At 45.6% G+C, this 27,213-nt stretch overlaps 1 protein-coding gene across 5 annotated transcripts in view; it reads left to right on the top strand.

Annotated features, from left to right (window-relative positions):
* Window positions 1–229: 229 nt before the first annotated feature.
* The window catches only part of LOC132383009 (sodium-dependent neutral amino acid transporter B(0)AT2-like), a 39,479-nt gene continuing 12,495 nt past the window's right edge, over window positions 230–27,213 (top strand). The window contains exons 1-8 of one of the 5 annotated variants that reach the window (XM_059953683.1): window positions 230–500; window positions 4,720–4,842; window positions 5,360–5,605; window positions 15,963–16,206; window positions 18,558–18,715; window positions 19,581–19,707; window positions 19,821–19,996; window positions 21,324–21,434. In XM_059953683.1, the coding sequence (XP_059809666.1) occupies window positions 16,020–16,206; window positions 18,558–18,715; window positions 19,581–19,707; window positions 19,821–19,996; window positions 21,324–21,434 (759 nt within the window). In that variant the 5' untranslated portion in view covers window positions 230–500; window positions 4,720–4,842; window positions 5,360–5,605; window positions 15,963–16,019. Of the gene's footprint in view, window positions 501–4,719; window positions 4,843–5,359; window positions 5,606–11,100; window positions 11,236–15,962; window positions 16,207–18,557; window positions 18,716–19,580; window positions 19,708–19,820; window positions 19,997–21,323; window positions 21,435–27,213 lie in introns of those variants that run through there. The other 4 variants (XM_059953685.1, XM_059953682.1, XM_059953684.1 and 1 more) reach the window with 4 other exon arrangements.

Below are 27,213 nucleotides of genomic sequence, written 5' to 3'. Positions count from 1 at the left end.
TCCTTCACTCCTGCCCTCAGCCTGCAGATGCAATAGTACTACAGTATTTCACAAGAGCTTCATTTTTAAAAATGAATTCCCTCCCATTTACTGAACTTTTTTTATAAAAAAAAACTACGCTGTTCCTTATTTTGCACCATTTACCATTCCCTTTTATGCATATTTCCTCAAATAGGCATGTATTTGTATAAGCTGACAGGTTAACGCCAGCGGCTCTGACAGACTGGAAGCGAAGCACAGCGCCCGCCGCCGGCCGCCTTTCTCCGTCGGTGCCGGAGGGTCGGCGCCGGGGCAGCCCGAGGCTCCGTCGGCCTCGGCCACGCGGTGGGCTGAGGGGAAGCAGAGGGAGGGCAGGCCCAGGCCGGGCGGCGGCTGCGGCAGGGGTGGGCGGAGCTGGGCTGATGCAACGTTGTGCTGCTCCGGGAGGGACTCCATGTGGTTGCGTGGCGGGTCGGCGCGATGCTAACGGCGGGATCGAGTGGAAGCCGGCGCGGTCTGAGGTAAAAAAATATATTATAGAGTCGGTAGGAACGGGGTCCGAGCGAGAAAATGGTGGGGCAAGGAGCGAGTGCAGGAGATGGAGGGAAGGGGAGGGCAGTGGTCGGGAGGAGGAGAGGGGTAATGAGTGGGGGAGGGGAATGGGTTAGCGGGGTAGGAGAAGATGGGGTTAGCAGGGCGAAAGGTAGGGGAAACGGGGTAGGGGAAAGACGTTGGGGAGATGGGGGTAGGGGAAGAGGAAGGGGAGACGGGGGTGGGGGGGGAAGAGGAAGGGGAGACGGGAGTGGGGAGGGAGGAAGGGGTAGTGCAGATGGAGGTAACAGCAAAATAAATGCTAACATTGCATTTGTTTTCCTTGCCACTTGCTCAACCTGCAAATTAATCTTTTGGGAATCCTACATGAGAGTTCCCAAATTCATCTGCACCTCAGATTTTTGAAATGTCTCCCCATTTAGAAAATAGTCTATGCTTTTATTCTTTCTACCAAAGTGCTTGACCATACACTCACCAACATTATATTCTATTTGCCATTTCTTTGCCCATTCTCCTAATCTGTAGAGTCTTTCTGCAATTTCCCTGCTTCCTCAACACTATTTCCCCTCAACTATCTTTGTACTGTATGCAAATTTAGCGTCAAAGACATCAATTCCATTATCCAAATCATTGATATAGAACATAAAAAGAAGCGGTCCCAACACCAACCCCTCCAGAATATCTCTAATCAGCAGCTGCCAACCAGGAAAGGCTCTGTTTATATTGTTATCTATCCTGTTACACCATGGGCTCTTGTTAAGCAGCCTCACCTGCGGCACCTTGTCAAAAGCCTTCTGAAATTCCCAAGTACTCCACGTCCATTGATTCTTCTCTGTCCATCCTGCTTGTTACTTCCCCAAAGAATTTCAGCAGATTTGTCAAACAAGATTAAGGAAACCATACTGACTATGGCCTATTTTATCTTGTGCCTTCAAGTACCCTGAAAGCACGTCCTTAGTAATCGACTTCAACATCTTCCCAACCACTGAGGTCAGGCTAACTGGCCTATAATTTCTTTTCTTCTGCCCCCTCTCCCTTCTTGAAGAGTGGAGTGACTTTTGCAATTTTCCATTCCGACAGAACCATGCCAGAATCTACTGATTCTTGAAAGATCATTACTAATGCCTGTCATTTGGCATTTACCTACACAGCGCATGTAGCAAGAATCTGGAGCCACACAACGATGGAATCTGTGGCTCCACACAGACAGCATTGGGGCTTGAGGCAGCCATATGCTAACTTCAGTGCTGATAGGGTCATGGGGTAACAGACACAGATTTAGTACAACTTGCCAAGGTGTCTACTTCAGCTAGCACCATTTGTCTGTGTTTAGCCCATAATCTCTAAACTTTTCAGAATCAGGTTTAATATCACTGGCACATGTCGTGAAGTTTGTTAACTTCGCGCTGAAGCACTATGTGATTAGATTAAATTCAACTTTATTGTCATTTTGCCGAGTACAGATACAAAGCCAATGAAATGCAGTTAGCATCTAACCAGAAGTGCAAAAAGATAGTGTTATTTACAAAATAACTAGAATAAAAAGTAAGTAGTACATGATAACAGAAAAAAACTGTGAATTACAGTAAGTATATGGTATATATAAAATAGTTGATAGTGAAAACAATAGGAAATAAAAGGCAGTGAGGTAGTGTTCATAGGGTCAATGTCTATTCAGAAATCAGATGGCAGAGAGGAAGATGCTGTTTCTGAATCGCTGAGTGCCTTCAGGCTTCTGTACCCCCTACCTACAGTTCTGATCACAAAGCTTCAGAACTTGAGTCTCTGGACCTCCTACAACTGCATCCTCGCCTTCCTAACCAGAAGACCATAGTCTCTGCGGATTGGAAATAACATCTCCACCTCACTATCAATCAACACTGTCACACTTCAGTGATGTGCTTAGCCCACTGCTCTACTCTCTCCATGGGAACAAGGCATGTCCTGGGTGGCAGGGGTCCTTAACAATGGATACCAACTTTCTGAGGTACTGCTCCTTGAATATGTCCTTTTACTATGGAGGCCAGTGCCCATGATGGAAGCTGACTAAATTTACAACCGTAGCTTAACTCGATCCAGTGCAGTAGCCTCCCCCCCCCCCCCCCCACCAATACCAGATGGTGAATCCAGTTAGAATACTCTCCACAGTGTACCTACAGAAATTTACAAATCATTTTGGTAACATGCCAAATCTTCTCAAATTCCTAGTGAAATACAGTCGCAGTCTTGCCTTCTTTATAATTGCATGGGTCCAGGTTAGGTCGTCAGAGATACTGACACCCAGGAACTTGGAATTGCTCACTCTCTCCACTTCTGATCCTTCTATGGGGACTGGTGTATATTCCCTTATTTTAACCCTTTCTGAAGTCTACAATCAGTTCTTTGGCTTCACTAACGTTGAGTGCAAGGTTTTTGCTGCAACACCGCTTCACTAGCTGGTATATCTCGCTCCTGTACACCTTCTCGTCACCATCTGAGATTCTGCCAACAATTGTTGTATCGTCAGCAAATTTACAGATGGCATTTGAGCTGTGCCTGGCCATACCATCGTGGGTGTAGAGAGAGTAGAGCAGTGGGCCAAGCATACATCCCTGATGTCTGCCAATGTTGATTAACAGTGAAGTGGAGATGTTATTTCCAATCCAAACAGATTTTGGTCTTCCAGTGAGGAAGCTGAGGATCCAGTTGCAGAGCGAGATACCAGGTTCTGAAGCTTTTCCATCAGAGCTGAAGGAATGATGGTGTTAAGTGCTCAGTTGACATTGTAATTAACCAGTTCTACCACTTATTCTGGCAGATTGTTTCGTATTCCTTCTACCTTGTATAGGAAAATACTTGCCCTTTAAATCTCCCCCCCCCCCCAAATCCTCTTAGACTCCTCCACCCTGGGAAAGAAACTGTGACCATCCACCTTATTTAATCCCCCTCGTGTTTTTACAAACCTCTATGTTTACTGTAAACACGAGGAAATCTGCTGATGCTAGAATAAGTTTGCATAAATGTACTGCTTCAGTATTTAGCTCCAGGGAAAATGGTCTCAGGCTATACAGTCTCTCCTTGTGAATCAAGACCTTTGGTCCTGGCAATATCTTTGTGAATCTTTTCTTTACCTCCTCTTGCCGAATTGAATTGACTTTATTTCTTACATCCTTCACATACATGAGTAAAAATCTTTACGTCTACTTCTAAATGTGCAATTTATAGAGATTTGCAATAAATAGTATGTACACCAGGACAGTCAATTCAGCATAGAAGTACAACTGTATCAGTGTGAATTAACCAGTCTGATGGCCTGGTGGAAGAAGCTATCCCGGAGCCTGTTGGTCCCGGCTTTAATGAACTAGCGGTCTTAAGTTTAGGGTGAAAGGTGAAATATTTAAGGGGAATCAGAGGACGTTGTTAAAGTGGAATGATCTGCCAACGGAGGTGGTGGAGGCGGATTCAGTTGGAACATTTAAGAAGAGTTTGGATGGGTGTTATGGGTGACAGTGTTATGAATGGGTCTACGCAGTAAAGCAATGTCAGCATGGACTAGATGGGCCTGTGCTGCTGTGCTCTGCTACCGTATGCCACCAACACACCCCTCCATATCATTAATATATATGATAAAGAATACAACCAATCTTTGTGGCACAAGTCTCCACTACTGTCCGTCGGCCTCCCTCTCCCTCCAGCCTCCCCTCCCTTTCCCCCAGCCTCCTTCTCCCTCTCCCCATCAGCTTTTCCACTTCCCCTCTCTCCCCCTCCCCAGCCTCCTCTCTCCCCTCCCCCTCAGCCTCCCTCTCCCTCCCCCTCCCCTCCTCCTCCTCCCCTCCTCCTCCTCCCCTTCTCCCTTCCTTTCCCCTTCCTCCGCACCCCCCAGCCTCCCTCTCTCCCTCCACTCAACCTCCCCTCCTTCCAGCTCCTCACCCCCTCAGCCTCCCTCTCCCCTCTCCTCTCAGCCTCTCCCTCCCCCTTCAGTTTCCCTCTCCCCACCCCCCCCCCCGGCCTCCCTCTCCTCCCACACCTGCCTCTCCCCTCCCCCATCCCTCCTGCCCCCGCCGCACCTCCTTAAATACCCCCCTCCCCTATATGCTGGAGCAATCCTCTACTGGAGCTCCTGTGCCAGGTTTGTCCACATTCCCAGCAAGGGAACCGGTCCAGCTTTCCTTGCTGATGTGGCAGCAGCTGACTGTGCCTTCATTCCAGCCCCCAGCCCCTGCTACCGGAGAGCGGCCACAAGCAGCTCACTTGAAACCAAGCTGCAGCTGTACACTTCACTCTCAGACTGAGGCCCTGCACCATAAGGCCACAGATCAGCAGTGGCAGCTGGTAGGTAGACGGAAGCTCTCCAGGCCGCTTGTTCTTTCTCTTCCACAAATGTTCTTTCTCTATTCTAAAAAGTAACGTATTTACTGGTTCTCAGGCAGGAATGGACTGCTACTTCTGCAGGAGTAAAGTGGCTGTGTGATTGAAGCTTGTGTCTTTCCTATTCCCTCTTGGGGTTGGACGTTGTTTAGCTGTATATATTGAGGGTAAGAGACTGAAATATTTTATACAGAGGAGACTGTGAGATGTAGTGCATGGAATAAGGGGCACTGAGACCTGACGTGGGGATATAGTGTGTGTGTGTTCGTTCCAGAAGTACACAGAATTTAGAATGAGTGCTCTGTCTGTCGCTGTGTTTCTGTTTATCTTTCAAAATAGTTTGCAGGCCTGTTAACCTATTAATTCCCAAAATGGTGAACATTTTCCAGACATTGCCAGTCAACGTTACCCTCTTTGAACGCTGGCTTGCTTTTCCCAAGAGCAGCTCACTTCAACATTAACACGGTTGCTCTGTCTGTAGGTTGGACTTACTCAGCGACTGAGGGGCTCTGCCTGATGAGCCTTTGAGGCTGTTGGGGTCCCAAAGTGAATGCCTCGCTTCCTGTGGTCCCATTCTGAACTAGGCATTGCTGCTGGTCTCCTGCTTGGACTCTGCTTTCATCGCTTGGACCCGTATGGAAGCAACCAGAACCCATTTCGCTGCTCAGAGCTGAAGGAATTCCGACGGCAGCTGTGTGCAGGAACTGGGACAAAGCTGGAGCAGGAGGTGAGTCAGTACTTGATTGTTACCCAGTGTTGGCACAGATGCAGACCTTGGAGTTAGTGTTCATTAGGTGATCAGCTCCTCTCAAACGCCGGCTGAGTACTGAGTGGGCTTGTTTGTTTTCAATAAAAGTTTATTCACCAACAGAACATCTGGCATTATAATTGTACAGTTTCAAATTCAAATATTAATATCTACAGTGCATTCAAGCCCCTGAGGGGCCCGCCAATCCTGGAAATCCCTCATTGTGACCATCTGAGTGGACTCTGTCCTGCAATACCCAGTTTTGCCCCTCTAATCTTTCCAAGACCCTGGGCAGCACAGTGGTGCAGCTATCTATCAGAGGCACTGCTTCACAGCGCTGTAGACCCAGATTTAATCCTGACCTCCAGTGCTGTCTGTGTGGTAAAGGTATTGGTTTATTATTGTCACGTGTACCAAGTTGCAGTGACTAACTTGTCTTGCATACTGTTTATACAAATCAGATCATTACAGCGTGCATTGAGCTAGAACAGGGTACAATAACAGTGCAAAAACTACCAAAAAAGTGCAACAACGAAGTGCAAGATAATAACGCAGTAGATTGTCAAGTTCGGTTTATTGTTATTTAACTATTTACACGTATATAGAGACAATACAACGTTCCTCCGAACCAGGTTGTAAATGCAACAAGCATAAACAACAGTTCATCTCTACGACAGGAGAACACACGTCATAATACAATAGTCTTGTTTTATTATTTCATACATTATTATTGCACATTAGTGAATTATTGCGTATATTCTGTACTTTATTATTAATATTATTATCATATTTATTATTATTGCTAAGTTGCTGCTGTAACAAAATAATTTCCCACTCGGAATAAATAAAGTACTTATTATTAAAGCACAGTAGCACACAAAGCACACGATAACTTGTGAAGGTAAGGATAAAATCCACAGTTGAATCATGCATATATCATTGGAACTAAAGTGTATAAATTAAATTCTGTTAGGTTCCAAACAGATTAACCAGGGACATTTCGAATACAATGCAGCAGAGAGTTCAGAGCCTAATTGTCTGAGGAAAGAAACTGTTTCCCACCCTCACTGTTCTTGTTTTTGTTCATCGGAGTCTCCTGCCTGATGTTAGAAAGTCGAAGAGGATGCTGGATGGATGGGTATACACAGTGTTCCTGATAAATCAGTATCAGGTTTATTATCACTGGCATGTGTCGTGAAATTTGTTAACTTAGCAGCAGCAGTTCAATGCAATACATAATATAGAAGAAGAAAATAATAAGTAAGAAATTCAACTACAGGATAGTATATTGAATAGATTAAAAATCATGCAAAAGCAGAAATAATATAAATTAGAAATGTGAGGTAGTGTTCACGGGATTAATGTCCATTTGGGAATCGGATGGCAGAGGGGAAGAAGCTGTTCCTGAATCGCTGAGTGTGTGCCTTCAGTCTTCTATACCTCCTACCTGATGGTAATAGTGAGAAAAGGGCATGTCCTGGGTACTGAAGGTCCTTAATAATGGATGCTGCCTTTCTGAGACACCACTCCTTGAAGATATCGTGGATACTTTATAGGCTAGTACCCAAGATGGAGCCGACTAAATTTACGACCCTCTGCAGCTTCTTTCAGGCCTGTGCAGTAGCCCACCCGATACCAGACAAGTGATGCAGCCTGTCAGAATGCTCTCCACAGTACGTCTATGGAAGTTTTTTGGGTATTTTTGTTGACATGCCAAATCTCTTCAAACTCCCATTGAAGTATAGGCACTGTCTTGCCTTCTTTGTAAGTGCATCGGTATGTTGGGACCAGGTTAGATCTTGACACCTAGGATGGTCCCTGATCATCTGCCGGATGGATGATAATGAGACCCCTATGATCCTCTCAGCTGATTGTGAGGCCAGGTGTCCATCTTAATCGTTCAGGAAGTCTGTTTAAGATCCTGATAACAGCTTTCCTTGAGCCTGATGGTGTGTGCTTTCAGACCTTTGTATCCTCTGCCTGATGAAGGGGAGATGAGGGAATGTTGAGGTGGGTGAAGTCTTTGATTTGGCTGCTTTACTGGGACAGAGTAGGTAGGAGGGATTAGTGTTTGGGTGTTTTTGATTTGCTTTTCAGCTGGTTCACCACACTGGGCCGAATGGCCTGTTCCTCTACGGTACTTTTCAATGTTCAATGTCCTGGAGTACGCAGAGGGGAGACTGTTTCCTGTGATGTACCGGGCTGCGTCCACAACTCTGCAAGTTTCTTGCTATCAGTTGCCGTACCAAGCCATTCTGCTTTCTAAGGTGCATCGATAAAAATTGTTAAGAGTTGGTGGGGCCATGCTGAATTCCTGTAGCCTCCTGGGGAAGTAGAGGCGTTGGTGAGCCTGCCCTTGGTCTAATGTGATTAGAGCAGGACAGGCTATTGGTGATGTTCACTTCACTTCTAGAAACAAGATGCTCTCAACCTCAGCACCGTTGATGTAGACAGGGACGTGTGCACCATCTTCCCCCCTCCCCCCCAATGAAGTAAACGGCCAGCTCTTTTGTTAACATTGAGGAAAATGTTGTGATATCATGTCATAAAGCTGTCTGCCTCTTTCCGGTACCCTGACATTGTTTGAGATGTGGCCCACTACAGTGGTATCATCTGCAAACTTGTAGACAGGGTTAGAGCAGAATCTGGGCATACGGTTGTGGAGTGTATTGCAGAGGGCTGAAGAAACAACTTTGTTGAGCACCACAGATTGGTGGAGGTGTTGCCTCCTATCCTGTCTGATTATGTTCTGTTGGTCAAAAACCAGAGATCTGGTTGCAGAGGGAGATATTAACTCCCAGGGTCCAAAGTTTGCTTAGTATTGAAGGCAGATCTGTGCTCAATAGTGTGACCTAGGTTTCTTTACTGTCCAGACACTCCAGACATGAGTGCAGGGCCACGGAGATGGTGTCAGTAAGGCAACTTACAATAGGAAAGGTTGTCTGAAAAACTGGAGTTAACATATGTCATGAACAGCCTCTCAAAACACCTTATGATGCTAGATGTTACCATCATGGTGGATTTTGCAAGTTCCCCTGTGACTGAATGATTTTCCTCTGGGCTGCCCTCTCCCTACCCCCGACACCTCCCCCCCCACTTTCTCATCTCCCTAGCCCCCACCCCACCCCTTGTTGACTTTCCCTCCTCTGCTATAAATTGTCCCTAGTGAATAGATGGGTGGCAATACCTGGAGGGAGTTGATGGGGAATTTTAAATATGTGTGATTAGTATAATTAGATGGTTGATGGACAACATGGCCTGCTTCAGTGTTGAGGGCATGCCCTGTCCCAGGGATGCAGAAGAGGCCAGGAAGGCTTTGTCCCATACCCAATGCCAAATGGCTGGAAGCTCACAGAATCCATAGCTTGAAATGAAAGGATTTGCACGCCTCCAACCCCCATCACCACCCGCCCTTGCCTCTGCCCTCCTCATGGCACTAACTGTCAGACCCTGCGCTCCCACTCAGTGTGTTCATCACCCTTCTGTGTTCCTCATCCGAACCCTCCGCTCTCCCACTCCTTTCCCCCTCTCTCCCTCCCCACTCCCCTCCCCCCCTACTCCCCCTCTCACCCCACTCCTCCCCCTTTTCTACCCCCTCTCTTACCCCCTTCTCCCTCTCCCTCCCCTTCCCCCTCTCTCCTTCCTCCCTGTTACCCCGCCCCTTCCCAGTGCTTGCTTTTCTTCTCTCCTATTGCACTCCAGCACCCCACCCTGCTCCCTCCTGGCCCGTTTCCAGCTATTGGTTTGAATGACTCTCAATATTGTGTTTCAACCTGCGATAAACTCCACAAGAATAAACACAAGCCAATGCTTTCTTTGTTGGTGGGGGAGGGGGAGGTCATTGCTTCGCTGCTGCTTATGCCTGGGAGGGGGGAGTTGGAGGGGCTCTGGGGTTCTAATATCTAAATGCCATTCATTCCTTGGGGCACACCTCTGTTTTGTGGGTGTTTGTGAAGAAATAGGATTTCGGGATATATATTGTGTACATTTCTCTGACATTAAATGTACGTATTAAACATTAAATCAAGGTCACACGGAACACTTGCCCTATGGAAAGCAGTCTCTGTAATCATTAACCAACAGGCTCCCGGGAAGTAGAAGTCTCCACAGAGTTTTCAGCATTCTGTGACCTTGACCTACCCTCCTCCCACTCCCCAGACCGATCCCACCCCAGTCCCAATCCTTCAGCCGTCCTTGGGACCTGTCTGTGAGGGAGTATGATCAGGTATCCACTGCTGGCAGAGTACAAACTGCTAGTCAAGTGAGGACCTGAAATAGATACATTCGCGAATCAGAACAGGCATCCTGATCTGGCTCAGCGAGAAGTGTGGAAAATGTTTAGAGGTTTGGGCTTGTAGCAGATAGAACGCTAATTCAAGCGTCCGGTGAAGTGGCCCTGTGCTGTGCCTCGTCGTTTTGGTCAGAGCTGGGGTGGTGGCGGTATTGGCTTGTTAGCCAGTATGACGTGGGACTCTCATCAGATACTTGTACAATCCATGTCAAAATCATCTGTAACTTTCCATATGTCCCCTGCTGTTAGAGCAAGGCATTGGCACCATTAACTTTCAACTTTACAGCTCACGCTTAGAAAGTACACTGGCCTGCAAGGGGATGGCTCGGTTAAAATTGGGCACCCAGTGTTCACCCAGTTTGTACCCTCATGCTGCGTCTGCTCTGGGCTGATACAGAAGATACACATCGCTCCTTTTCCAACATGTGCAGCAATTGTCTGATGCAGTGCTTCAACCTGACCTGGAATGTTGGAAACCGCAGTGCAGATGGCACCTTGCCCTGTAACTAACCCAAAGCTACTGTTACCAGCCTATCATCTCCCTGTGGTGTCCCTTCTTCAGCCCTTTACCTTTTCCACCTATCATTTCCCAGCTTCTCACTTTATCCTCCCTCTTCCCCCACCCACCCACTGTCTCCTTCACCTGGTCTCACCTATCACCTGTTGACTCGTATTCCTTCCCCTCCTCCTTACATCCTTTTACTGGCTTCTCCACTCCCTTCACCTCCTTATTCTGGCTTCACTCCCTCCTTTCCAGTCCTAATGAAGGGTCTCAGCCCAAAAGGTTAACTTAATTACTGTCTCTAGATGCTGCCTGACTTGCTGAGTTTCTCAAACATTGTGTGTGTGTGTCTGGATGAGCTGTTTGAAGTGACTCCGAATCTCTTCTGATTCCCGTGCAGTGTTCTGTGACAAACGGGGTGGAATGAGTTCCAGTGCCCTGTTAAATCTAAGTTAAAGGGTCAGGAGGTACCGCATCAGGGATTGTAGACTGACTTTAGGCTTTTGACAAATACAAGGGACACATCATGGGGGAGCTCATGGTAAATTTATTTTTATTCGGGAACACTGTGTCTGATGGTTTCCCACTGTTCACAAACATTTGGCTGAAAGGCACGCCCGTGTGCTAGGAGTCTGATTGGGTGAGCGGCTGGGGGTGGTGGTTGAAATCGACACTGAAGATTAGCTTTTCAGAAGCAGTGAGCAGCTGTTACTAAGTATTGCACTCTAATGTGTTCACATACTACAAGCAGGGATCAGGAAGCATCGGGAAAGGTTGCCGCTGAAGTAGTGTGTTGGGGAGCTTACAGGAGGCTACGTGAGTGTATCTGAATGAGAGAGTGTGTTTTCTGTAGAACTTGAAGTTGCTTGAACACTGGTGTCTCTCAGTCTTTCTCACTGATGCCTGTACTCCGGTGTCTCTCAGCCCCTCTGAGCAATGCCTGTATACTGCTATCTCAAACCTGCCGGGTGACGTCTCTCTCCAGTGCCTGTAGCCAAGGTCCCTGAGCTCATTTCCCTGATACTAGTACCCTCGTGTCATTCAACCTTTCTCTCAGATGCCCGTATCCTGCTGCCTCAGCCTCTTTCACCGACTCAGTACCCCAGTGTTTTTCGACCCTCTCTCCGATGCCCATACCCCAGTGTCTCCTGGCCCCTCTCTCTAAAGTCCATACCGTACCAGGAGCATGTGACGCTAGTTGTTGTGTTTTGAAGTCTTCACATAGCTGGTGTATATTTCAGTACTTGGATAGTAAATAAGTAAAACAGCAATACTATTTGGAAACTATATTACTTTTCAATTGTCTTTTTTAAAAATTTAATAATTTTTGAACAGGTTTTCTATAATGCTTCATTTATTTCAGTCTGTCCCTGTTATACTTCTATTAACAGTAAAACAACGAACACATGTAAATAAGCAATAGAACTCATCATTTTTCTTTTTTAAAAAGTCAATAATTATTATTATTAATTTATTAACCTATGATAATCTCTGCTCAGAGATACCATGGCACATGAGAAAATTTTTAATTGCTGATTTGGGCTCGCTCTCAAAAAGGTTCACCGCCCCGATCTATGCCGTCTCTACCACGTCTCTATCCACTCCTTCACAGCAGATTTACCCATTGGCATGTCTCTGTCACCTTCTCCTAGGAGATCAGTGCACAGTGTTCGCTGTCTTTCACCTTTCTTGGGTCCCTACTGTAGGAAGAATCAGTGTTATCACAGGCATCCCTTTGCATCCCACTCTACTTCTATGTCAGCATTACCTCTAATTGTTTTTTACAGTTACATGAACCAATCATTGCTCTGAGAAGGAAATTTTCACATGGCCTGAAAACTGTGTGGCATTTTAGTATTAGCATTATATTTTTTTAAAAAAAAGGACATTCCAGTTGCGTGGCAATAAAGACCATTAGACCATAAGACAAAGGAGCAGAAGTCGGCCTTTCGGCCCATCGAGTCTGCTCCACCATTTTATCATGAGCTGATCCATTCTCCCATTTAGTCCCACTCCCCCGCCTTCTCACCATAACCTTTTGATGTCCTGGCTGCTCAGATACCTATCAACCTCTGCCTTATATGCACCCAATGACTTGGCCTCCATTGCTGCCCGTGGCAACAAATTCCACAGATTCACCACCCTCTGGCTAAAAAAATTTCTTTGCATCCCTGTTCTGAATGGGCGACCTTCAATCCTTAAGTCACGCCCTCTTGTACTAGACTCCCCTACCATGGGAAACAACTTTGCCACATCCACTCTGTCCATGCCTTTCAATATCTGAGATGTTTCTATGAGGTCCTCCCTCATTCTTCTAAACTCCAAGGAGTATAGTCCAAGAGCGGTCATATGTTCACCCCCTCATTCCCAGAATAAAGGCTACGTGCGTGGGAGCATTTCTCCAGCCACGCATAAGGAAAAGTGTTCTAAGCCCAGTCTCTGACCTCCCATGTACTCCTCCATAGACCTTTCCCATCCCTTGATTCTTTCCCCACTGTTTGCCTCTCCCTCCTCCTTTTGTGATATCTGTTCATCAGCAGGTGTGTTGAGTAACTGTACCTCTCCTGCCTTTTGTTAAGTGTATATTGTCTGATATCTCCAGTTTTTTCAGTAAGTTATCTGTGCAAAGACTGGTGAAACTGACCACCTCTCTCATGGCTATTTTTATCTACAGTTGTCTTTCAGTTCCCTCTGTGTCCCTGGGGATTGTGTGGCTGAAATACTCACTGGCATAAGAACCCCTAACTGGATTCAGAGATTGGAAGTGCATCCATTATCGAGGATTGTATAAATTATACAACTTAGAGATTTTTCTGCTCACAGGCAGCCACAAAGCAAGAAACCCAAAAGAACTCAATTTTAAAAAAAACAAAGATCAACCTCCAATGCGTAGAGAAAGAGGGAAAAAAAGCAAATTATGCAAACTATAAAAGCGAGCAATGACAACAGTATTCCAAACCAAGTTAAATCCTTAGATGCCAATCCCCAGAGTAGGCCCAAAGCCTTGACACCAGTTCATATTAGCATTGCAAAGTTCGCAGACATGAAGCACAGCAGCCGAGGGCAGTCTCGCAGCCTCAGTGCCATGCAGAGAGGAGCCCCCAGTCTATTTGGACTGGTGTTTAAGTTGTCCAAGCAGCAGATCATACCTCACATTAGGACCCATGGCGAATTGCTCCGGGTCTCGAACATGCAGCCCAGCGATCTGCTTCGGGCCTAGATTTCGCTGCCAAAGAATCTGCTCTCAAGCTCTGCAAACACTCTGCTTTTCCAGTCTATCTGAGCTGGTGTTTAAACTAATTATATTGCCTTTAACATACTCCATAGTCACAGAGCAGTTCGTGGGAGTGTTATCAGGCAGGATTAAATAAGTGTAAGAGCAGATGGTCAAAAGCTCGTGTGTCTGTGTAAAGAACGTCACATCTCAGTAGCTAAAGACACGGAAACTAGTGCAGGAGGGTCTAAAGTTCAGGCCAAAATTGGAAATTCGTGTACTAGTAATTGAGTACTTCAGGGCTGAGTGGGCTACAAAGATGGGAGGGAGCATGCACAGAGAGATTTGAAACTAAGGGTGCCTATTTATTTATTTAAAATTATTTAGATACACAATGGAATAGCTACGCTGCACAACAATCCCCCGATTTGATCATGGGACAGTTTGACACTTCGTCAGGCCCTCCATGGATGCTGAATTCCTCCATCATTTCTGATTTATTTATTGAGATACAACACAGAACTAGCACTTCTAGCCCTTTGAGCCACACCGCCCAACAGTCCCCAGACTTAACCCCAGCCTAATCACAGGACAATTTACAATGATCAATTAACCTCCCAACTGATATAACTCAGGAGGAAACCCACGCGGTCACGGGGAGGATGTAGAAACTCCTTACAGGCAGCAGCGGGAATTGAAACCAGATCGCTTGTATTGAAAAGTGTTGTTACTAGAATCAATCTAATACAAAACTTGTGCTTATGGGTGAATGTGACCTGGTGTGACGTAGGACATGTGATGTGATAATGGAAAGGTTGATAACAGATGTTACGGTGGTTAGTTACAGGTAACTAAAGGCTCTTAGCAGACAGAAAATTGTTGGCTGTTGAGGATCGGAAATGAGTCAAAGGGGTTAATTGGTTTGTTATCAGTAGATGGTACTCAATGGTGAGAAATCGGTCCTGCTCTTCATACTGTATGCCTAAAATCAGTGATATAGGTGAGGGGACCAAATGTAATGTAAGATAGATGGGTATGCAAGCTCTGTGGAGTACACAAAGAGATTGCAAATGAATTCAAACCTTTTGTGCCATTATATAGGCATTCAGCAGTGTTGACGATGAGGGAGGTGCAGAGGCTTCAGGGGAGTGTAGATCAGACCATAAGACGTAAGGAAGAGAATTAGTCCATTCGGCCCATCGAGTTTGCTTCTCCATTCGATCATGGCTGCTTTACTTTTCCTCACAACCCTATTCTCACTGTAACCTTTGATGCCTGTACTAATGAAAGGTCTCTCAACCTCCTAGTGACTTGGTCTTCACCGCCATCTGAGCCTAAGTGAATCTGCAAGGACTTGCAAGGTAGAATATAAGATGAAAATAATGTGAGGTCATCCACTTTGGTGCTAGGGCTTTACTCTTTGGAGAGAAGGAGAATGAGAGGAGACATGATAGAGGTGTACAAGATATTAAGAGGAATAGACAGAGTGGACAGCCAGCGCCTCTTCCCCAGGGCACCACAGCTCAGTACAAGAGGACATGGCTTTAAGGTAAGGGGTGGGAAGTTCAAGGGGAATATTAGAGGGGGAAAACCTAGAGGAAGGTTTTTCACTCAGAGAGTGGTTGGTGCATGGAATGCACTGCCTGGGTCAGTGGTGGAGGCAGACACACTAGTAAAGTTTAAGAGACTACTAGACAGGTATATGGAGGAATTTAAGGGGGGGGGTTATATGGGAGGCAGGGTTTGAGGGTGTGGGCCGAAGGGCCTGTAATGCGCTGTACTATTCTATGTTCTATTAAAGAAGAAAGGTCTTGGCCCAAAACGTCGACTATTTATTCATTTCCATGGACGCTGCCAGACCTGCGGAGTTCCTCCAGCATTTTGTGTATGTTATTTTAGAAAGGGCTTGAAAGAATACAAAGGAGATTTAAGCAGAAGGATGAGCTTCTTCTTGGTACAGAGAAAGCCAAGCGATACTTAGTTGAAAATAGAGAGTCATAGTACATTGGAAGGGCCCAGTTGTGGGGGGGAGGGGTTCAAAAATTAGATAACATAGCTTTAAAGTAATTGTTAGATAAAGAATGGTTTTTCATTGGAGGTTGGCAGGAGTTTGGAACTCACTGCCAAGAATTCTGTTCAAGAATGAAACCTTATACTTGGATGTGTTCCCATCTATTTGCTGTCAATGACTGATACATGGTGTGATTTTGGTACCGAGATACTTCTCTGCTTTTAGAGGGTAGTGCCAGTGGAATTTTCCGCTGCTGTAATGAGGCACTTCAGATGTTGGGATCCTAGATCACGCGTTGCATTTTACCTCCCTCCCCAGCTAGTTCCTTGAAAGCTCGCTGCCACCGGGCTGCGTCTCCTTCACGTTTGACCTCTAATGGAAAAGAGCAAGACGGACTCCCAGAGTGTGGATGCAACTGAGTTCAGCACGGGGCTGGTGCTGGAGCAGCCTCACAGACCGGCATGGGGGAACAAGCTGCAGTATATCCTTGCCCAGGTGGGGTTCTCCGTGGGACTTGGAAACGTCTGGAGATTCCCATATCTCTGCCACCAGAATGGAGGTGGTAAGTAGCCTATTTATTACATGTTTATTCGCTGTTCCTCCCTAAGTGATGATCTGTTGAACGATTCATAACAGTTCTTCAAACAGCTCACCTCAGTCTAATCCAGAAGCTATTCAGTTGTGGCACTCAACTGCCGGCAATACACTGGCTGAAGCTAACCCTTCAATGGGTGATGACTGTAACTCAGATCGGAAATTTGCAAAATACGCTCCGCTAACTTTTCACTGGTGTGGCACTCCACCTTTCAGGGAAGTCATTCCTTGTTGCAGGGAAGTGGATGAAAAAAAAGCAACACAACAGACTTTTAACATCTTAAATCAGCGAGTTGTTTGTTATGTCTCCCCTCTCTCTGTGAAATGGGGATACCTCTTTTTCCCTTATTAGGGAGAGAGAGGGCCTGTGGTATGTTGAGTTACCATGTGAACAAGTAGGGGTACTGCAAGCCTGTGTCTTTACTGAAGTTTTACTGCACGCTTGAGTGCTTGGTTGAGGGTGCCGGTGCTTTTTTGCTGGTTGGAGGGGGGGGGTGGTTATTGCCTTGGTTATGCTTGTGCGTGGCAGGAGGGAGCTGGGGGGGGTTCTAATGGTTAACTGTCATTCATTCCTTGGGCACTCCTCTGTTTTCATGGATGTTTGCAAAGAAAAAGCATTTCAGGATGTATATTGTATACATTTCTCTGACATTAAATGTACCCATTGAACCTATTTATTTATTTGTGGATTTTTAGATATTTGGGCAATTCATCTTCCTTCGTACATTGGTTGTTTGTCAGTCTTTGTGTGTAGTTTTCATAAAACCATAAAATATAGGAGCAGAGTTGGGCCACTTGGCCCTGTCGAATCTGCTCACCATTTCATCATGGCTGATCCATTTGCCCTCTCAGCCCCAGTCTCTGCCTTCATGCCCTGACAAATCAAGAACCTATCTACCTCTGCCTAAAGAAAGCCCAATGACTTGGCCTCCACAGCTGCCTGTGGCCACGTATTCCACAGGTTCACCACTCTCTGGCTAAAGAAATTTCCTCTTCATCTCTGTTCTAAAAGGACACACCTCTATTCTGAGGCTGTGTTCTCTGGTTTTAGACTCCCCCACCTTAGGAAATATCCACTCTACATCCACTCTATCGAGGCCTTTCAAAAGGTTTCAATGAGGTCACCCCTCATTCTTCTGAATTCCAGTGAGTAGAGGCCCAGAACCATCAAACATTCCTCATATGACAAACCTTTCAATCCCAGAATCATTTTCATAAACCTCATCTGAACCCTCTCCACCGTTACCACATTCTTTCTTAGATAAGGGGCTCAAAACTGCTCACAGTACTCCAACTGAGGCCTCACCAGTGCTTTATAAAATCTTAACTGTACACCCTTGCTTTCATGTTATAATCCTCTCAAAATGAATTCTAACATTCCATTTTCCTTCCTCTCGACCTGCAAATTAACCTTTAAGGAATCTTGTACAAGGACATCCAAATCCTATTGTGCCCCATATTTTTGAATTTTCTCTCCATTTAGAAAATAGCTTCTTCTACCAAGGTGCATGACACCTCCCAACATGGCGCTCTATCTGCCACTTCTTCGCCTATTCTCCTTATCTGTTGAAGTCCTTCTGTAGCTTCTCTTCCTCAAGGTTACCTGCCCCTCCACCTGTCCTCATATTGTCTACAAATAGATGCAGTCATCGGTTCCGTCATCCAAATCACTGACGTATAATGTAAATTGAAGAGGTTCCAGTACAGGCTCCTGTGGTACACCACTATTCACCGTCAGCCAACAAGAAAAAACTCCCTTTATACTCACTCTTTGTCTCCTGCAAATCAGCCAATGCTCTCTTCATGCTAGTACCTTTCCTGTATTACTATGGGCTCTGAACTTGTTAAGCAGCCTCATGTGTGGCACCTTGTGAAAGGCCTTCTGAAAATCCAAGTACACAACATCCACCAATTCTTCTTTATTCTTCTTTATCTATCTTGCTTGTTATTACTTCAAAGAATTCCAACAGATCTGTCAGACAAGATTTCCCCTTAAGGAAGCCATGCTGACTACAATTTATCATGTGCCTCGAAGTACACCAAAACCACATCCTTAACAATTGACTCCAACATCTCAACTACTGAGGTCAGACAACTGGCCTTTAATTTTCTTTGATTCTATTGTATTTGTGTTTTTGCCCACAAGAAAAACATCTCAGGGTAGTATATGGTGATATATGTGTACTTTGATAACAAATTTATGTTGAACTTCCAACTCTGAACTGTGTTCAGAGGACAGCGAGATGTGTATGTACAAAGCTGTCTTTGTCAGTGAACCCTGTAGACACAGACCTAATCAACAAAATGTAATTCTTGCAGGAGCGTTCCTTTTCCTCTATCTACTTATGCTAGTGGTGATAGGAATCCCGCTGTTTTTCCTGGAACTGGCAGCAGGACAGAGCATCCGCCAGGGCAGCATTGGAGTCTGGAAGCACATTAACCCAAAGCTGGCTGGCATTGGATTTGCCAGTTGTGTGGTGAGTGAGAAAGTAGGGGGAGGATGGCAAAGATATAGAGGAAGAGGGCATGGTGCATGTCGGTGAAATTGGAATTACATGTACTAAGATACAGTGAAAAGCTTGTCTTACAAACAGTTCATACAGAGCATAGCACATTGAGGCAAAACAGTCTGCAATAAACTTTAACAGTTACAGAGAGAGTACAGTGCAAGGAAACAATGTACAAGATTATAACAAGACAGACTGTGAAGTCAGGAGTCCATCTTATCATGCTAGGGAACCATTCAGTAGACACGAACGTCCTTGAACCTGGTGGTACGTGCTTTCAGGGTTTTGTGTCTTCTGCCTGTTGGGAGGGGGAGGGGAAGGGGAAATGTCCTGGGTGGTTGGATTCTTTGAATGTGCCGGCTGCTTGACTGAGGCAACAAGAAGTGTTGACAGAGTCCATAGAGAGGAGGCTGGTTTCCGCCACTTGTTGAGCTGTGTCTGAAACTTTTTTTCTGCAGTTTCCTGCAGTCATGGGCAGTGCCTTTGCCATACGAAGCGCACTATACATCTAGACCAGAGATTCCCAACCTGGGGTCCGTGGGCCCCTTGCTTAATGGTGTTGGTTCATAGCAGTAAAAAAAAAAGGGATTGGGAACGCCTGAACCAGACATTTATCGGTGGACCGATAAAAATAGTAAAGATCAATGGGAGCCTTTCAGCTTCCTGAGGGAATAGAGAGTGGAGACAGGTTCAGTTGGTATGAGGTAACTGGGGTGGGAGGGGTAACTGCAGTATTCCAGGGAGTATGATGGGGTGGGGATGTAGATGGTGAGATTGCTCTGTGAGACTCCCATAAGACTGACATCTGCTTTACTTGTTGCCTCTGCCTCCACAGGTCTGTGGCTTTGTCTCACTCTACTATAATGTTATCATTGCCTGGAGTCTCTTCTACTTTGGTCACTCTTTCCAGTACCCACTGCCCTGGGAATCGTGTCCCTCTCTCCCCAACAACACAGGAGTAGGTACGTATCTACACTTAAGTTGTCTTTTCACCACCCCCACCCCCACAACCCAGTGCCTGCTCTCTTGTGTGCCGGTACTTGCCCTGATTGTTTATTTCCACTCTCTGCCGCAGTGACCGAGTGCAGTAAGAGCTCCCCCACCACTTACTTCTGGTACCATGAAACCTTAGAGATCACCAGCTCCATCAATGAGAGTGGAGGCCTGAACCCCACCATGACAGGCTGCCTGCTTGGAGCGTGGGTCATTGTCTGCCTCGCCATGATCAAGGGGATAAAGTCCTCGGGGAAGGTAACACATGATTCCATTATCGTCATTTCCACAGGGAACTATGGCAGCTCCTGCTAGTCAGGTGTCTTGAGGGAGTTACATAGATTTAACAGTCATCTCTTGAATAAACTGAGGTTTGCTCCTGGAATTCCACCAAAGGAGCAAATCAGCTCCTGGAGAATGGGGTTGATTTTTTAAAAAATGGGAATGATGAAGAAAATATCCCACAGGATTTTTGCAGAGCAGAGCGCGGAAGTTTCAGAAGGTTCTGAAAGCTAAAGTTCTCACTAAAGAGAGAAGGGACGAGAGTTCATTGGCAGTTGTTTCGACATGTAGCCTGAGCAAGTCCATCTCTCTGCTGCTCTGCGGGAGGTTGGCTTATACTAGAGGCCTGATGGTGAATCTGTGGAATTCATTGCCACGGACAGCTATGAAGGCCAAAGTTTTTGGGTATATTTAAAGCGGAGGTTGATTAGTAAGGGCGCCAAAGTTTATGGGGAGAAGGTAGATGAATGAGATTGAAAGGTATAATAAATCAGTCGTGATGGAATGGCAGACCAGGCTCAATGCCCCAAATGCCTAATTCTGCTGCTATGTCTTTTGGCCTGTATGAGGAAAGCCAAGAGTCAAGAGAAAGATGCAGAGAGTGGCTGCAGGCAAACCTTGGAAGGTAGGGTAGGGATTTACAATTCAGTGACCTGCGTAAGAGTGCAGCTGAGAGGAAGGATGTGTGTCAGATGAATGAGACCGTGTTGGGCAGGATACAAGCTGGTCAAAATTGGGCAAGAAGAGAAATCCAAGGAATAATTAAGCCCTGGAGGGCCGGCTGGTGGTGTAGTAGCATTAGCACTGAACTTCAAGGAGGCAGGTGGCCCTGAGTTCAAACCCAGCCTGGTCCCAACCTGGGCAACAGCAGTATCTACGCAGAAGAAAGGCCTGGTAATCTACTTCCGTATCTTGCCATGAAAACCCTATGGTCCATGGAGTCACAAAGAGTTGGACTCGACTTAACGACCGAACAACCACCACAAGTGACACTGGAAGAGGAGCTGTGGAGTTGGGCAGAGACAGGCAGTGTCAGGGGGTAATATTTATTGATTACAATCAGGTGCAGTATGTTCAGGTCAAGGAGTTGGGAATGAGCAGTGAGAGTGGTTAGAACCAGTGGCACGAGAAGTCTGTGTTAGTATAGAGTTCAGGGAAAAGCTGAATGGCCTCTTTTATTCCTACCATGCTCCATGTTTCTAAGTGGGAATATTTTTGCACACACTTATTTATACTGGGTGGCTAAATGTACATTGTTCTGGTGCGTAGAGAGTTGTTAACATCTTCACTATTCACCCCACAGGTCATGTACTTCAGTTCCCTCTTCCCTTACCTCGTGCTTTTCTGCTTCCTCGTTCGAGGCCTCCTACTGGAAGGATCTGTGGATGGAATTCGCTACATGTTCACTCCTAAGGTAGGGGGTGGCGGAGTAAGAGGGAGGGGCTACAACTTGGACCAGGAAATGGGCTGCAGATGCTCATACTGGCTGAGATGATTAGTTGAGGGTTGGAGACACATTCTGCTCAGTGACAAACTGTGTCATTCCTTCCTTCCCCTAGATCCATTCCACTTTGGTTCCCAGGCTGATGAGGTGGGGAAGGTGACCGCGGGAGGTGGAGGGGGGTCTTGCACTTTCTCAAATGTGCCTGTTATCAACAAGTGTCACTCTGGGAAGTTACAATGAAAGTTCCATTCCTACCCACTGGCATCATTTTACAGAAGTTATAAATTCATAAAGACTTCAGAATTACAAATATATTTCCACATCTTGTATGTCACCACAGACCACTACAGCACAGAAACAGGCCTTTTGGCCCATTTAGTCTGGCTGACCTGGTTTTCTGCCTTTTCCCATCTCTCTACAATTGGACCATTGCCCTCCATGCTCCTCTCAATAGACAGTAGGTGCAGGAGTAGGCCATTTGGCCCTTCTAGCCAGCACCACCATTCACTGTGATCATGGCTGATCATACACAATCAGTACCCCATTCCTGCCCTCTCCCCATATCCCTTGACCCCGCTATCTATAAGAGCTCTATCTAACTCTCTCTTGAATGCATCCAGAGACTTGGCCTCCACTGCCTTCTGGGGCAGAGCATTCCACATATCCACCACTCTCTGGGTGAAAAAGTTTTTCCGCATCTCAGTTCTAAATGGCCTGTCCCTTATTCTTAAACTGTGGCCTCTAGTTCTGGACTCACCCATCAGCGGGAACATGCTTCCTGCCTCCAGCGTGTCCAATCCCTTAATGATCTTATATGTTTCAATCAGATCCCCTCTCATCCTTCTAAATTCCAGTGTATGGAACAACAAATATATCCCTCTCATCCATATACCTATTCAAACTCGTGTTACAATTGAACCCACATCTACCACTTATGCTGGCGACTCATTCCACACTTGCACCACCCCCTAAAGAAGTTTCCCCTTAAGATTCCCATTAAATATTTTACCTTTCACCCCAAACCTATGACCTCTAGTTCTCGTCTCATCCAACCTTAAAGGATTGCATGGATTCACCCTCCATAAGATCTCCCTTTTTTTCCTGCCCTTCAGAGAATAAAATCCTAAGCTATGCAACCAATCCCTGTAACTCAGGTCCTCAAGTCCAAGCAACGTCAATGTAAATTTTCTCTGCATTCTCTGATATCTTTCCTGCACACAGTACTCTAAATTTGACCTCACCAACATCTTCCACAACAGGTCCTCAACCTGGGGACAATGGTGCATTGCATAAAAAAGGGTTGGGAACTCCTGTTATACAATTTTAACATAACAGCCCAACTCCTGTACTCAGTGCCCTGAATTATGAAGGCTGATGTGCCAAAAACCTAACCTAATCTATTTAACCTATCCCTGTGGGAGAAAATTAATCAGTCCATTAGATCTGCTATCAGATGTTCCTTGTCTGCTGGCTGAGTAAGATTTTATTGCTGGTTGGTATACACATGGTTCTGGCTCTATGCCGTGGTTTTATTGACAGGAAACTGGCTCAAACAAGTTAGTGCAACTGATGTAGGAAATGTCTCAAGACTCATTCCAGGAGCATCAGAAAGTGAAGATGGGTTGCAATGTTCTCTGCCAGGTTTTCACGACCAAGCAACAGCAATACTCTGTGTCTGTACCTACCCTAGAGCTGTTTAAGACCATGACACGGGAACAGAATTAGGTTATCTGGCACATCAAGGCTGCTCTGCTATTCAACCACAGCTAATTGATTATACCCTCTCAACCCCATTCTCCTTATTTCTTCCCATAACCTTTGACACCCATACTAATCAAGAACCTTACCAACCTGTACTCTAAATATAGTGGATTCCAGTTAGTTGGGACATCGGTTGATCAAGACAGCTGCTTATTTAGGGCAACGCTTAAAAAATAAATATTAATCAAGAAGATAACAGCGATTCCCTTTGTTTATTTAGGGCACTAATTGGGACAGTAGACTTTTGCTGAACAGTCTCTTAACTAGCATCAGATGTGTGCACTTGTGCGAGTGTTAGACATTCCACTGTGCTTAGAGCAAACCATTTTGAAGTAGCGTCAATTCCGTGAGCTTGTTTTCAAAAAGCAATAATTTTTGTCGCTGATAGTTGGCGAGTAATAAGCAGTAAGACAATTCAGAACTGTTTTGCTTACTGCGGTTTCAAACATTCAGGCTTAGAGATCTCAGAAATGGCTGGGAGTGAAAATGAAACTATTTCACTCCATCAGCAAGCTAGGAGCAACGAGGGGTGCAGGTATAATCTCCAGAAAGGGCAGTGGAGATTCGGACTCCAATTCGGATTTGGACTCAACAAGGGATGCTGGACAGCTGTGGCAAGGTTTGAATGCCGTAACCTCCTACAAAGTTAAATCTTGTGACATAGGGGACAGCAGAGCTTCGCTTCCGGATAAGCTTAATGCCTTCTATGCTCACTTTGACCACTAGGACAAGGAGGAACAATTGCACACCATGTCTCCCAGTGATCCTTTGGTCTCAGCATCTGAAGATGATGTGCCTTCAAGAGAGTGAATCCAAGGAAAGCATCCAGTCCAGTCCAGACAGAGTACCTGGCCAAGTATTCAAGACCTGTGCTGATCGGCTGGCTGGTGAGTTCAGGGATATCTTGAACTCACGCTCCGGCAGTGTGTGGTACCACCAGCTCCAAACAGGCTTCAATCATACTGATGCCCGAAGAAGACTGTGGTAACCTGCCTCAAAGACTATTCCCCCGTGGCACTTACATCCACAATGATGAAGTGTTTTGAGAGGCTGGTGTTGAAGCACATCAGCTCCTGTCTGAGTGGCGACTTGGATCTGCTCCAAATTGCCTACTGAAGGAACAGGTCTACAGCAGATGCCATCTCATTGGCTCTTCACACAGCCCCGGAACATCTGGACAACAAAGATGCATACATCAGGATGCTCTTTATCAGTTACAGCTCAGCATTTAATACCATCACCCCCTCAAAACTAATCAGTAAACTCCAAGATGTAGGCCTCATTGCCCCCTTGTGCAATTGGATTCTGGATTTCCTCAATTGCAGACCCCAGTTGGTTTGGATTGGCAAAATCGTCTCCACAATCTCCATTGGCACAGGAGCACCACAGGGCTGTGTGCTTAGCTCCTGCTCTACTCACTTTACACCTATGACTGTGTGGCTAAGTACAGCTCCGACACCATATACAAGTTTGCTGACGACACCACTGTTGTGGGCTGTATCAAAGGTGGTGATGAATCAGCATACAGGAAGGAGATTAAAAATTTGGCTGAGTGGTGTCATAACAACCTCTTACTCAGTGTCAGCAAGACCAGGGAACTGATTGTAGACTTAAGGAGAGGGAAACCAGAGGTCCATGAGCCAGTAATCATCAGGTGGAGAGGGTCAGTAACTTTATGTCACAATGTCAGAAGACCTGTTTTGGACCCATCATATAAATATATTTTCAAAGAAAGCACAACAATTCCTCTACTTCCTCAGGAATCTGGAGATTTGGCGTGTCATCAAAAACTTTGGCAAACTTCTATAGATGTGTGGTGCAAAGTGTGCTGACTGGCTGTATTACAGCCTGGTATATGCCTTTGAGCAGAAAATCCTACAAAAGGTAGCGGAATTGGCCCAGTACATCACAAGTAAAGCCCTCCCAACCATTGAGCACATCTACATGAAACAGTGCTGTAGAAAAGCAGCATCCATCATCAAAGATGATCACCACCCAGGCAGTGCTCTTTTCTCACTGCTGCCATCAGGTAGAAGGTACAAGAACCTCAGGACTCGCACCACCAGGTTCAAGAACAGTTACCATCTCTCAACCATCAGGCTCTTGAACAAAAGGGGACAACTACACTCATTCTATTTCTGGTGTTTCCTCAACCGATGGTCTCACTTTAAGAAATCTTCATCTTGTTATTTCATTCTTTCACTATTTATTGCTATTTATTTATATTTGTATTTGTACAGTTTATTCATTGATCCTGTTTTCAGTTACTGTTATATAGGTTTGTTAAGTATGCTCACAGTAAAAGAATCTTGGTTGTAGGTGATGACATGTATGTACTTGATAATTATAAATTTTACTTTGAACTTTGAATGTGAAGGTATTGACGATCGTCTTACAGGTCCACTGGGTATATTCAATTAGAAACTAATACAGTTTTATAGTACTGTACTGTAGTAGTATTGGTAGTGTTCTAATTTATTCTGCATTTCATTAAAAAACCTAATTTGTTACTCAGTTAAACGGTAGCTTGTCTTTTTTATGTGTTTATAACTATTTCCATGAAACTTCGGCTAATTGGAGTAGTGTTTAATTGGGTCAAAATGTGCTGGTCCCGATGTGTCCCTATTAAACGGAATCCACTATATATCCAATGATTTGGCCTCCACAGCCATCTGTGGCATTGAATTCCACTGACTTGCCACCCTCATGCTAAAGAAATTCCTCCTCATGTCTGTTCTAAAGGGGCATCCTTCATTTCTGAGACTGTGCCCTCTGGTCCTACTATTGGTAACATCTTCCTACGTCCACTCTATATAGACCTTTCAATAATGGGGCATTATAGAAGAGATTTGCTCTGTCTCTTGTCAGTATAATTTGATTCCACTCCATTTCTGAAGAGTGGGACACTGCACGCAATTTCTTCTGGCACCACAGTTGTCAAACTGCTCTGGCTGGATGGAATTTTGGTTAAGGGTGGTAGAGTGTACTGCTGTGCTCCCTTACATGTTCTCCCTGGACTATGTCAAGTTAGGAAAAGGGGAAGTACAACGAGATCTAGGTGTTCATGTACATCAGTCAATGAAAGCAAGCATGCAGGTACAGCAGGCAGTGAAGAAAGCTAATGGCATGCTGGCCTTTATAACAAGAGGAATTGAGTATAGGAGTAAGGAGGTCCTTCTGCAGCTGTACAGGGCCCTGGTGAGACCCCATCTGGAGTATTGTGTGCAGTTTTGGTCTCCAAATTTGAGGAAGGACATTCTTGCTATTGAGGGAGTGCAGCGTAGGTTCACAAGGTTAATTCCCGGAATGGCGGGACTGTCATATGTTGAAAGATTGGAGCGACTGGGCTTGTATACACTGGAATTTAGAAGGATGAGAGGGGATCTGATTGAAACATGTAAGATTATTAAGGGATTGGACACACTGGAGGCAGGAAGCATGTTTCCGCTGATGGGTGAGTCCAGAACTAGCCACAGTTTAAGAATAAGGGGTAAGCCATTTAGAACAGAGATGCAGAAAAAGTTTTTCACCCAGAGAGTGGTGGATATGTGGAATGCTCTGCCTCAGAATTCAGTGGAGGCCAAGTCTCTGGATGCACTCAAGAGAGAGTTAGATAGAGCTCTTATAGATAGCGGGGTCAAGGGATATGGGGAGAGGGCAGGAACAGGGTACTGATTGTGTATGATCAGCCATGATCACAGTGAATGGCGGTGCTGGCTAGAAGGGCCGAATGGTCTACTCCTGCACCTACTGTCTACTGTCTATGTATGTCATTTCCTCAGGGCGTTCTGATTTCCTCTACCATCCCAAAGTCATGCAGGTTGGTAGGTTAATTGGCCACTACAAGTGTACGGTTAAGGGTCGAATCAGGAGGGCTAATGGAAAGTTGAGCAGAATAAAATGGACTGAGGTTAGGTTAGAGGTTGATGAACTATGTGTTATTGCCAATTAACTGGCCTCACACTTGTCCCTCAACCACACTATTTAG

The sequence above is a fragment of the Hypanus sabinus genome, chromosome 29 (genome assembly GCF_030144855.1).
Source record: "Hypanus sabinus isolate sHypSab1 chromosome 29, sHypSab1.hap1, whole genome shotgun sequence".
NCBI lineage: Eukaryota > Metazoa > Chordata > Chondrichthyes > Myliobatiformes > Dasyatidae > Hypanus > Hypanus sabinus.
The sequence above is the reverse complement of the archived record's forward strand: the minus strand, read 5'-3'. Positions and strand labels throughout refer to the sequence as shown.